The sequence below is a fragment of the Engystomops pustulosus genome, chromosome 9 (genome assembly GCF_040894005.1).
Source record: "Engystomops pustulosus chromosome 9, aEngPut4.maternal, whole genome shotgun sequence".
Taxonomy (NCBI): domain Eukaryota; kingdom Metazoa; phylum Chordata; class Amphibia; order Anura; family Leptodactylidae; genus Engystomops; species Engystomops pustulosus.
In genome coordinates, this window is record NC_092419.1 from 108400878 (window position 1) to 108414779 (window position 13902).

Below are 13902 nucleotides of genomic sequence, written 5' to 3' on the forward strand. Positions count from 1 at the left end.
TATGTACAAGAATATAACTACTATAATACTGCTCCCTATGTACAGGGATATAACTACTATAATACTGCCCCCTATGTACAAGAATATAACTACTATAATACTGCCCCCTATGTACAGGGATATAACTACTATAATACTGCCCCCTATGCACAGGAATATAACTACTATAATACTGCCCCCTATGTACAGGAATATAACTACTATAATACTGCCCCCTATGTACAAGAATATAACTACTATAATACTGCCCCCTATGTACAAGAATATAACTACTATAATACTGCCCCCTATGTACAGGGATATAACTACTATAATACTGCCCCCTATGTACAAGAATATAACTACTATAATACTGCCTCCTATGTACAAGAATATAACTACTATAATACTGCTCCCTATGTACAGGGATATAACTACTATAATACTGCCCCCTATGTACAAGAATATAACTACTATAATACTGCCTCCTATGTACAAGAATATAACTACTATAATACTGCTCCCTATGTATATAATATACTTATTATATCCACTTCATTTGCAGTATGTTTCAGCCTCTCACAGCGGTGACATCAGTCAGCAGACACACATATGGCGGCTCTTAGGTTTCCTAATATTACTTGGCTGGACCTGGGGCAGGAGGTGGAGTAATTGGAGCCCCTGACAGACTGTCACTTACCCCTGGGACTGTTGTCATTTCAGGAGGAGGTACATTGTTGCTTTGCTCCATCCCTTATTATTGATACATTGTATATGGATGAATGCAGTGACCTGTTTACCAGTATGTAACAGTACGGTGTCTCCTATGTATTAGGGGCAGGAGAGATCTTCTGGGTTGTCCCTTGCAGATGTGAGGCACCCGGCGCCTCGTACCTCATTACTGTCACTAGTAGTAATCAGCTGGAACCTGAATGGCAGATCAGAGTCAGCACAATCCAATCCATTCCTATTAGCTCTAGCGTTCCCTGGGGGGATAGGACCCCCCTCTTTTATGTAAGGGGGGCAGCTTAATACCATAAATGGCTGGTTTATTGAAAAAGCAGGAGGTGGGGGGGGGGGGGGTGAGCGGGGACATTTAATACAGGCAATTAAACGGGGCACTCCCTTGTGCCTGCCCTTCCCATACTGTCACACCAGCTGCCAGCCGCTGCTACACACCATTATTTTGTTTTCTTTTTTTTCCCGCTCGTTACATTGTATCCAGGAAGGTTAAACCGAAATATTTGTAATCATTGCATTTGTTTCCAGGAAGAGAATTCCGAATTTTTTTTTTTTCCCCAGAAATTCATCTTGTGTCTCTGTGTGAGCGATTGCAGTTGTGCGTTTGTTCTCTAGTCATTGGTTGCTAGAAGACGCTGTGTCTCTCTCTCTCTTCCCTCCTCCCTTCTTTCTTCCTCTCTCCCTCTCTCCTCTCCTCCCTGCTTCTATGGCCTTTGTAGCTACACAGCAATGTGTCTCCATATGACCAGGGGACTGACATTCCAGCTCTGTCCTTGTCTGTCACCAGCAGGACCAGGACACCTCCGAGAAGACCCTGTCCGTGCTTGACACCTCCTCTTCTGCAGCGACACCCTACAGGTCATTCTTTCTCAGTAGGAAGCCTGGATTGTATGTTACTACCCCCCACTGCTCCCTAAGGTGAAACAAGGACAGCAACCTCCGGCCACCAACCACCCAGAAGCACAATGGATGGGAAGATGCTGAGGAACCCCTGATGTTCTCCTTTAAGAGGAGACAACCTTCCCCTTAAAGGTACCTTTCCATTTCACCGGTGACAGATCCAGGATGCAGTCATCTGTCTCTGTAAATCTCTGCCTCCTCCAGCGAGATTGTTGTCGTTCTCCTTTGCTTTTACCACCATCGGATGATTGATGCTATGGTTCCTGTTGAGGCTGAGAGCTTAGGGTTACCGCCGCTGACACCTGCACCACTCGGACACAGAGGCCTCCGATGCTCGTAGGATTGATTGACACAACATGGGTCATTGGATGACAGGACAGTGATCTGTGCCATCAGCCATCTCTGGAGCGTGACCTCCCTGGGGTGGGGGGCAACTAAGAGCGAGGAGCCCTCTAACCACCTCAGATCTTACAAGGATTTCATGACTGCAGGGACAGGATGAAGGACCATTTATAATGATGATGCTTGATATTCAGGTAGGACGCATTGATGCACGTGCTGTAATGTGGTGTAATTTGCACTTGTTCATATACAATAGTGGAAATTAGAACTACCCTGAGCTATTATAATAGGGAACCTCTCGGCGGGGGAACTTTCCTGTAGTTTGGGGATCTTCATGACTTCCTCTTCCAATCTGGGAGTGTATAGAAGATATAGAACTGGAAACAAGTAGTGTATTGTGATGTGTGATGTCATCACTGGTATGTCATGCCTTTACTTCATCCTTAAAGGGGAACTCCATTAAAAATGTTTGCAGCTAGTGACCACACTGGATCTCCTTGGTTTTATGGGAAGTAACAGAATCACTTGGAGCTTTTCAATCAGGATAAGCAAAATGATGACTTTCGCGAGATAGTGGATTCCCATAGTTAATTTAAAGGGCTCCTCTGGGATTGTTTCAGTGATCAGCAGCGGTCCTTGTACCACACATATTAGTTAAAGTTATTGTAGTGTAATGTAGACACTGCAGTTTTCCATTCACAGTGCCATACATTCTATGGTGGCTGTAGTCGGTATTGCAGCTCTGCATCTGTATTCAGGACTCCACAACTGATTCAATGGAGATGAAAAGAAGGGGTAATATCCATAGAAAAGATTAAGACGACATAACTATAATATGTATACAGTGATAATTGACAGATTGTGATGTGCGGATCAATAGTCTCCAATCAAGGAAATGATATGTGAGCAGAGAATTTCCCGGCAGATGAGTGGCAGCGTATAGAGCAGCCATTGGCCCTGGCTGTATATACATGGCTGGTCTGGAGCTCTTGGCCTGGATGCTCTGCTGCCCGGGAGCCGGCGGGTTACTCTGCCAGGTTGTAGTGTTATTGGCAGAATGTAAATGAACTGTCTGCATGGGACTAATCTTATCTCTCGTCACGCCAGACCTGGCTCCACTCATGAATATATTAAGATGAGCTGCTCTGTGCTGTATGTGGAGGCCACACGCCGGCCATAAGCAGCACCAGCCAGTGACATGGTTAATGATGTCATCAGATTTCTCTCTCTTTATGATGTCATCAACAAATTGTTTCCTGGGGAGAAGTGAAATTATCAAAATACTGCGGCTAGTAACGTAACCTGCTTGTGGTGACATCATCAAGCTGTTCCCTGCTTAGAGTGAGGTCATCAGGCTGCATCCAGTGTTATAATATATACTGTTTATAGTGACATCATCAACCTTCCCGTGGCAGGATCTATTCTGCTGGAAAGCTTATGGTGACCTCCTTATACTGCCCCCCTGCTTACACTGACATCATCATACTGCTCCCCTGCTTACACTGACATCATCATACTGCCCCCCTGCTTATACTGACATCATCACACTGCTCCCCTGCTTATAGTGACATCATCACACTGCTCCCCTGCTTATACTACTATCATCATACTGCTCCCCTGCTTATACTGACATCATCAGACTGCTCCCCTGCTTATACTACTATCATCATACTGCTCCCCTGCTTATACTACTATCATCATACTGCTCCCCTGCTTATACTGACATCATCATACTGCTCCCCTGCTTATACTGACATCATCATACTGCTCCCCTGCTTATAGTGACATCATCATACTGCTCCCCTGCTTATACTGACATCATCATACTGCTCCCCTGCTTATAGTGACATCATCATACTGCTCCCCTGCTTATACTGACATCATCATACCGCTCCCCTGCTTATACTGACCTCATCATACTGCTCCCCTGCTTATACTGACATCATCATACCGCTCCCCTGCTTATACTGACATCATCATACTGCTCCCCTGCTTATACTGACATCATCACACTGCTCCCCTGCTTATACTGACATCATCATACTGCTCCCCTGCTTATCGTGACCTCATCATACTGCTCCCCTGCTTATAGTGACATCATCATACCGCTCCCCTGCTTATACTGACATCATCATACTGCTCCCCTGCTTATACTGACATCATCACACTGCTCCCCTGCTTATACTGACATCATCATACTGCTCCCCTGCTTATCGTGACCTCATCATACTGCCCCCCTGCTTATAGTGACATCATCATACTGCTCCCCTGCATATACTGACATCATCACACTGCTCCCCTGCTTATAGTGACATCATCATACTGCTCCCCTGCATATACTGACATCATCACACTGCTCCCCTGCTTATACTGACATCATCACACTGCTCCCCTGCTTATAGTGACATCATCATACTGCTCCCCTGCTTATACTGACTGACATCATACTGCTCCCCTGCTTATACTGACTGATATCATACTGCTCCCCTGCTTATACTGACATCATCATACTGCTCCCCTGCTTATACTGACATCATCATACTGCTCCCCTACTTATACTGACATCATCATACTGCTCCCCTGCTTATACTGACATCATCACACTGCTCCCCTGCTTATAGTGACATCATCATACCGCTCCCCTGCTTATACTGACATCATCATACTGCTCCCCTGCTTATACTGACATCATCATACTGCTCCCCTGCTTATACTGACATCATCATACTGCTCCCCTGCTTATACTGACATCATCATACTGCTCCCCTGCTTATGGTGACCTCCTTATACTGCTCCCCTGCTTATACTGACATCATCATACTGCTCCCCTGCTTATAGTGACATCATCACACTGCTCCCCTGCTTATAGTGACATCATCATACTGCTCCCCTGCATATACTGACATCATCACACTGCTCCCCTGCTTATACTGACATCATCAGACTGCTCCCCGGCTTATAGTGACATCATCACACTGCTCCCCTACTTATACTGACATCATCATACTGCTCCCCTACTTATACTGACATCATCATACTGCTCCCCTGCTTATACTGACATCATCAGACTGCTCCCCTGCTTATACTGACATCATCATACTGCTCCCCTGCTTATACTGACATCATCATACTGCCCCCCTGCTTATAGTGACATCATCATACTGCTCCCCTGCTTATCGTGACCTCATCATACTGCTCCCCTGCTTATACTGACATCATCACACTGCTCCCCTGCTTATACTGACATCATCACACTGCTCCCCTGCTTATACTGACCTCATCATACTGCTCCCCTGCTTATACTGACATCATCATACCGCTCCCCTGCTTATACTGACATCATCATACTGCTCCCCTGCTTATACTGACATCATCACACTGCTCCCCTGCTTATACTGACATCATCATACTGCTCCCCTGCTTATCGTGACCTCATCATACTGCTCCCCTGCTTATAGTGACATCATCATACCGCTCCCCTGCTTATACTGACATCATCATACTGCTCCCCTGCTTATACTGACATCATCACACTGCTCCCCTGCTTATACTGACATCATCATACTGCTCCCCTGCTTATCGTGACCTCATCATACTGCCCCCCTGCTTATAGTGACATCATCATACTGCTCCCCTGCATATACTGACATCATCACACTGCTCCCCTGCTTATAGTGACATCATCATACTGCTCCCCTGCATATACTGACATCATCACACTGCTCCCCTGCTTATACTGACATCATCACACTGCTCCCCTGCTTATAGTGACATCATCATACTGCTCCCCTGCTTATACTGACTGACATCATACTGCTCCCCTGCTTATACTGACTGATATCATACTGCTCCCCTGCTTATACTGACATCATCATACTGCTCCCCTGCTTATACTGACATCATCATACTGCTCCCCTACTTATACTGACATCATCATACTGCTCCCCTGCTTATACTGACATCATCACACTGCTCCCCTGCTTATAGTGACATCATCATACCGCTCCCCTGCTTATACTGACATCATCATACTGCTCCCCTGCTTATACTGACATCATCATACTGCTCCCCTGCTTATACTGACATCATCATACTGCTCCCCTGCTTATACTGACATCATCATACTGCTCCCCTGCTTATGGTGACCTCCTTATACTGCTCCCCTGCTTATACTGACATCATCATACTGCTCCCCTGCTTATAGTGACATCATCACACTGCTCCCCTGCTTATAGTGACATCATCATACTGCTCCCCTGCATATACTGACATCATCACACTGCTCCCCTGCTTATACTGACATCATCAGACTGCTCCCCGGCTTATAGTGACATCATCACACTGCTCCCCTACTTATACTGACATCATCATACTGCTCCCCTACTTATACTGACATCATCATACTGCTCCCCTGCTTATACTGACATCATCAGACTGCTCCCCTGCTTATACTGACATCATCATACTGCTCCCCTGCTTATACTGACATCATCATACTGCCCCCCTGCTTATAGTGACATCATCATACTGCTCCCCTGCTTATCGTGACCTCATCATACTGCTCCCCTGCTTATACTGACATCATCACACTGCTCCCCTGCTTATACTGACATCATCACACTGCTCCCCTGCTTATACTGACATCATCATACCGCTCCCCTGCTTATACTGACATCATCATACTGCTCCCCTGCTTATACTGACATCATCATACTGCTCCCCTGCTTATACTGACATCATCATACTGCTCCCCTGCTTATGGTGACCTCCTTATACTGCTCCCCTGCTTATACTGACATCATCATACTGCTCCCCTGCTTATAGTGACATCATCACACTGCTCCCCTGCTTATAGTGACATCATCATACTGCTCCCCTGCATATACTGACATCATCACACTGCTCCCCTGCTTATACTGACATCATCAGACTGCTCCCCGGCTTATAGTGACATCATCACACTGCTCCCCTACTTATACTGACATCATCATAATGCTCCCCTACTTATACTGACATCATCATACTGCTCCCCTGCTTATACTGACATCATCAGACTGCTCCCCTGCTTATACTGACATCATCATACTGCTCCCCTGCTTATACTGACATCATCATACTGCCCCCCTGCTTATAGTGACATCATCATACTGCTCCCCTGCTTATCGTGACCTCATCATACTGCCCCCCTGCTTATAGTGACATCATCATACTGCTCCCCTGCATATACTGACATCATCACACTGCTCCCCTGCTTATAGTGACATCATCACACTGCTCCCCTGCTTATAGTGACATCATCATACTGCTCCCCTGCATATACTGACATCATCACACTGCTCCCCTGATTATACTGACATCATCACACTGCTCCCCTGCTTATAGTGACATCATCATACTGCTCCCCTGCTTATACTGACTGACATCATACTGCTCCCCTGCTTATACTGACATCATCATACTGCTCCCCTGCTTATACTGACATCATCATACTGCTCCCCTGCTTATACTGACATCATCATACTGCTCCCCTGCTTATACTGACATCATCATACTGCTCCCCTGCTTATACTGACATCATCATACTGCTCCCCTGCTTATAGTGACATCATCATACTGCTCCCCTGCTTATAGTGACATCATCATACTGCTCCCCTGCTTATAGTGACATCATCATACTGCTCCCCTGCTTATACTGACATCATCATACTGCTCCCCTGCTTATACTGACATCATCCTACTGCTCCCCTGCTTATACTGACATCATCATACCGCTCCCCTGCTTATACTGACATCATCATACTGCTCCCCTGCTTATAGTGACATCATCACACTGCTCCCCTGCTTATACTGACATCATCATACTGCTCCCCTGCTTATACTGACATCATCATACTGCCCCCCTGCTTATACTGACATCATCATACTGCTCCCCTGCTTATCGTGACCTCATCATACTGCCCCCCTGCTTATAGTGACATCATCATACTGCTCCCCTGCATATACTGACATCATCACACTGCTCCCCTGCTTATAGTGACATCATCATACTGCTCCCCTGCATATACTGACATCATCACACTGCTCTCCTGATTATACTGACATCATCACACTGCTCCCCTGCTTATAGTGACATCATCATACTGCTCCCCTGCTTATACTGACTGACATCATACTGCTCCCCTGCTTATACTGACTGACATCATACTGCTCCCCTGCTTATAGTGACATCATCATACTGCTCCCCTGCTTATAGTGACATCATCATGCCGCTCCCCTGCTTATACTGACATCATCATACTGCTCCCCTGCTTATAGTGACATCATCATACCGCTCCCCTGCTTATACTGACATCATCATACTGCTCCCCTGCTTATACTGACATCATCACACTGCTCCCCTGCTTATACTGACATCATCATACTGCTCCCCTGCTTATACTGACATCATCATACTGCCCCCCTGCTTATACTGACATCATCATACTGCTCCCCTGCTTATCGTGACCTCATCATACTGCCCCCCTGCTTATAGTGACATCATCATACTGCTCCCCTGCATATACTGACATCATCACACTGCTCCCCTGCTTATAGTGACATCATCATACTGCTCCCCTGCATATACTGACATCATCACACTGCTCCCCTGCTTATAGTGACATCATCATACTGCTCCCCTGCTTATACTGACTGACATCATACTGCTCCCCTGCTTATACTGACATCATCATACTGCTCCCCTGCTTATACTGACATCATCATACTGCTCCCCTGCTTATACTGACATCATCATACTGCTCCCTGCTTATACTGACATCATCATACTGCTCCCCTGCTTATACTGACATCATCATACTGCTCCCCTGCTTATACTGACATCATCATACTGCTCCCTGCTTATACTGACATCATCATACTGCTCCCCTGCTTATACTGACATCATCATACTGCTCCCCTGCTTATACTGACATCATCATACTGCTCCCCTGCTTATAGTGACATCATCATACTGCTCCCCTGCTTATACTGACATCATCACACTGCTCCCCTGCTTATAGTGACATCATCATACCGCTCCCCTGCTTATACTGACATCATCATACTGCTCCCCTGCTTATACTGACATCATCATACTGCTCCCCTGCTTATTCTGACATCATCATACTGCTCCCCTGCTTATACTGACATCATCATACTGCTCCCCTGCTTATGGTGACCACCTTATACTGCTCCCCTGCTTATACTGACATCATCATATTGCTCCCCTGCTTATACTGACATCATCATACTGCTCCCCTGCTTATACTGACATCGTCAGACTGCCCCCCTGCTTATAGTGACATCATCATACTGCTCCCCTGCATATACTGACATCATCACACTGCTCCCCTGCTTATAGTGACATCATCATACTGCTCCCCTGCTTATTCTGACATCATCATACTGCTCCCCTGCTTATACTGACATCATCATACTGCTCCCCTGCTTATGGTGACCACCTTATACTGCTCCCCTGCTTATACTGACATCATCATATTGCTCCCCTGCTTATACTGACATCATCATACTGCTCCCCTGCTTATACTGACATCGTCAGACTGCCCCCCTGCTTATAGTGACATCATCATACTGCTCCCCTGCATATACTGACATCATCACACTGCTCCCCTGCTTATAGTGACATCATCATACTGCTCCCCTGCATATACTGACATCATCACACTGCTCCCCTGCTTATACTGACATCATCACACTGCTCCCCTGCTTATAGTGACATCATCACACTGCTCCCCTGCTTATACTACTATCATCATACTGCTCCCCTGCTTATACTGACATCATCATACTGCTCCCTTGCTTATACTGACATCATCACACTGCTCCCCTGCTTATACTGACATCAACATACTGCTCCCCTGCTTATACTGACATCATCACACTGCTCCCCTGCTTATAGTGACATCATCATACTGCTCCCCTGCATATACTGACATCATCACACTGCTCCCCTGCTTATAGTGACATCATCATACTGCTCCCCTGCTTATACTGACATCATCACACTGCTCCCCTGCTTATACTGACATCATCACACTGCTCCCCTGCTTATACTACTATCATCATCCTGCTCCCCTGCTTATACTACTATCATCATACTGCTCCCCTGCTTATACTGACATCATCATACTGCTCCCCTGCTTATACTGACATCATCAGACTGCTCCCCTGCTTATAGTGACATCATCATACTGCTCCCCTGCTTATACTGACATCATCATACTGCTTCCCTGCTTATACTGACATCATCACACTGCTCCCCTGCTTATACTCACATCATCACACTGCTCCCCTGCTTATAGTGACATCATCACACTGCTCCCCTGCTTATACTACTATCATCATACTGCTCCCCTGCTTATACTGACATCATCATACTGCTCCCCTGCTTATACTGACATCATCAGACTGCTCCCCTGCTTATAGTGACATCATCATACTGCTCCCCTGCTTATACTGACATCATCATACTGCTTCCCTGCTTATACTGACATCATCACACTGCTCCCCTGCTTATACTCACATCATCATACCGCTCCCCTGCTTATACTGACATCATCACACTGCTCCCCTGCTTATACTCACATCATCATACCGCTCCCCTGCTTATACTGACATCATCACACTGCTCCCCTGCTTATAGTGACATCATCACACTGCTCCCCTACTTATACTGACATCATCAGACTGCTCCCCTGCTTATACTGACATCATCACACTGCTCCCCTGCTTATCGTGACCTCATCACACTGCTCCCCTACTTATACTGACATCATCAGACTGCTCCCCTGCATATACTGACATCATCACACTGCTCCCCTGCATATACTGACATCATCACACTGCTCCCCTGCTTATACTCACATCATCACACTGCTCCCCTGCTTATACTGACATCATCACACTGCTCCCCTGCTTATAGTGACATCATCACACTGCTCCCCTGCTTATACTACTATCATCATACTGCTCCCCTGCTTATACTGACATCATCATACTGCTCCCTGCTTATACTGACATCATCAGACTGCTCCCCTGCTTATACTGACATCATCACACTGCTCCCCTGCTTATACTGACATCATCACACTGCTCCCCTGCTTATACTACTATCATCATACTGCTCCCCTGCTTATACTGACATCATCATACTGCTCCCCTGCTTATACTGACATCACACTGCTCCCCTGCTTATACTGACATCATCACACTGCTCCCCTGCTTATAGTGACATCATCATACTGCTCCCCTGCTTATACTGACATCATCAGACTGCTCCCCTGCTTATACTGACATCATCATACTGCCCCCTGCTTATACTGACATCATCATACTGCTCCCCTGCTTATACTGACATCATCATACCGCTCCCCTGCTTATACTGACATCATCATACTGCTCCCCTGCTTATACTGACATCATCATACCGCTCCCCTGCTTATACTGACATCATCACACTGCTCCCCTGCTTATACTGACATCATCACACTGCTCCCCTGCTTATACTGACATCATCAGACTGCTCCCCTGCTTATACTGACATCATCAGACTGCTCCGCTGCTTATAGTGACATCATCATACTGCTCCCCTGCTTATACTGACATCATCATACCGCTCCCCTGCTTATACTGACATCATCACACTGCTCCCCTGCTTATAGTGACATCATCACACTGCTCCCCTGCTTATACTACTATCATCATACTGCTCCCCTGCTTATACTGACATCATCATACTGCTCCCCTGCTTATACTGACATCATCATACTGCTCCCCTGCTTATACTGACATCATCAGACTGCTCCGCTGCTTATAGTGACATCATCATACCGCTCCCCTGCTTATACTGACATCATCATACTGCTTCCCTGCTTATACTGACATCATCACACTGCTCCCCTGCTTATAGTGACATCATCACACTGCTCCCCTGCTTATAGTGACATCATCACACTGCTCCCCTACTTATACTGACATCATCACACTGCTCCCCTGCTTATAGTGACATCATCACACTGCTCCCCTGCTTATAGTGACATCATCACACTGCTCCCCTGCTTATACTGACATCATCACACTGCTCCCCTGCTTATAGTGACATCATCACACTGCTCCCCTGCTTATACTACTATCATCATACTGCTCCCCTGCTTATACTGATATCATCATACCGCTCCGCTGCTTATAGTGACATCATCATACCGCTCCCCTGCTTATACTGACATCATCACACTGCTTCCCTGCTTATAGTGACATCATCATACTGCTCCCCTGCTTATACTGACATCATCATACTGCCCCCTGCTTATAGTGACATCATCATACTGCTCCCCTGCTTATACTGACATCATCATACTGCTCCCCTGCTTATACTGACATCATCATACTGCTCCCCTGCTTATAGTGACATCATCATACTGCTCCCCTGCTTATACTGACATCATCACACTGCTCCCCTGCTTATAGTGACATCATCACACTGCTCCCCTGCTTATACTGACATCATCATACTGCCCCCTGCTTATACTGACATCATCATACTGCTCCCCTGCTTATACTGACATCATAACACTGCTCCCCTGCTTATACTGACATCATCATACTGCCCCCTGCTTATACTGACATCATCATACTGCTCCCCTGCTTATACTGACATCATCATACCGCTCCCCTGCTTATACTGACATCATCATACCGCTCCCCTGCTTATACTGACATCATCATACCGCTCCCCTGCTTATACTGACATCATCACACTGCTCCCCTGCTTATACTGACATCATCAGACTGCTCCCCTGCTTATAGTGACATCATCATACTGCTCCCCTGCATATACTGACATCATCACACTGCTCCCCTGCTTATAGTGACATCATCATACTGCTCCCCTGCATATACTGACATCATCACACTGCTCCCCTGCTTATACTCACATCATCATACTGCTCCCCTGCTTATACTGACATCATCACACTGCTCCCCTGCTTATAGTGACATCATCACACTGCTCCCCTGCTTATACTACTATCATCATACTGCTCCCCTGCTTATACTGACATCATCATACTGCTCCCCTGCTTATACTGACATCATCACACTGCTCCCCTGCTTATAGTGACATCATCACACTGCTCCGCTGCTTATAGTGACATCATCATACCGCTCCCCTGCTTATACTGACATCATCATACTGCTTCCCTGCTTATACTGACATCATCACACTGCTCCCCTGCTTATAGTGACATCATCACACTGCTCCCCTGCTTATAGTGACATCATCACACTGCTCCCCTACTTATACTGACATCATCACACTGCTCCCCTGCTTATAGTGACATCATCACACTGCTCCCCTGCTTATAGTGACATCATCATACTGCTCCCCTGCTTATAGTGACATCATCACACTGCTCCCCTGCTTATACTACTATCATCATACTGCTCCCCTGCTTATACTGACATCATCAGACTGCTCCCCTGCTTATACTGACATCATCATACTGCTCCCCTGCTTATACTGACATCATCAGACTGCTCCCCTGCTTATACTGACATCATCAGACTGCTCCCCTGCTTATACTGACATCATCAGACTGCTCCGCTGCTTATAGTGACATCATCATACTGCTCCCCTGCTTATACTGACATCATCATACCGCTCCCCTGCTTATACTGACATCATCACACTGCTCCCCTGCTTATAGTGACATCATCACACTGCTCCCCTGCTTATACTACTATCATCATACTGCTCCCCTGCTTATACTGACATCATCATACTGCTCCCCTGCTTATACTGACATCATCATACTGCTCCCCTGCTTATACTGACATCATCAGACTGCTCCGCTGCTTATAGTGACATCATCATACCGCTCCCCT

At 46.3% G+C, this 13902-nt stretch overlaps 1 protein-coding gene across 1 annotated transcript in view; it reads left to right on the forward strand.

Moving 5' to 3' along the window:
- The first annotated feature begins 1349 nt into the window (after positions 1–1349).
- RALGDS (ral guanine nucleotide dissociation stimulator) overlaps positions 1350–13902 on the forward strand; it is a 124419-nt gene continuing 111866 nt past the window's right edge. The window contains exon 1 of the mRNA XM_072125511.1: positions 1350–2156. Coding sequence (XP_071981612.1) covers positions 2136–2156 — 21 coding nt within the window. The 5' untranslated portion in view covers positions 1350–2135. The remainder of the gene's footprint in view (positions 2157–13902) is intronic.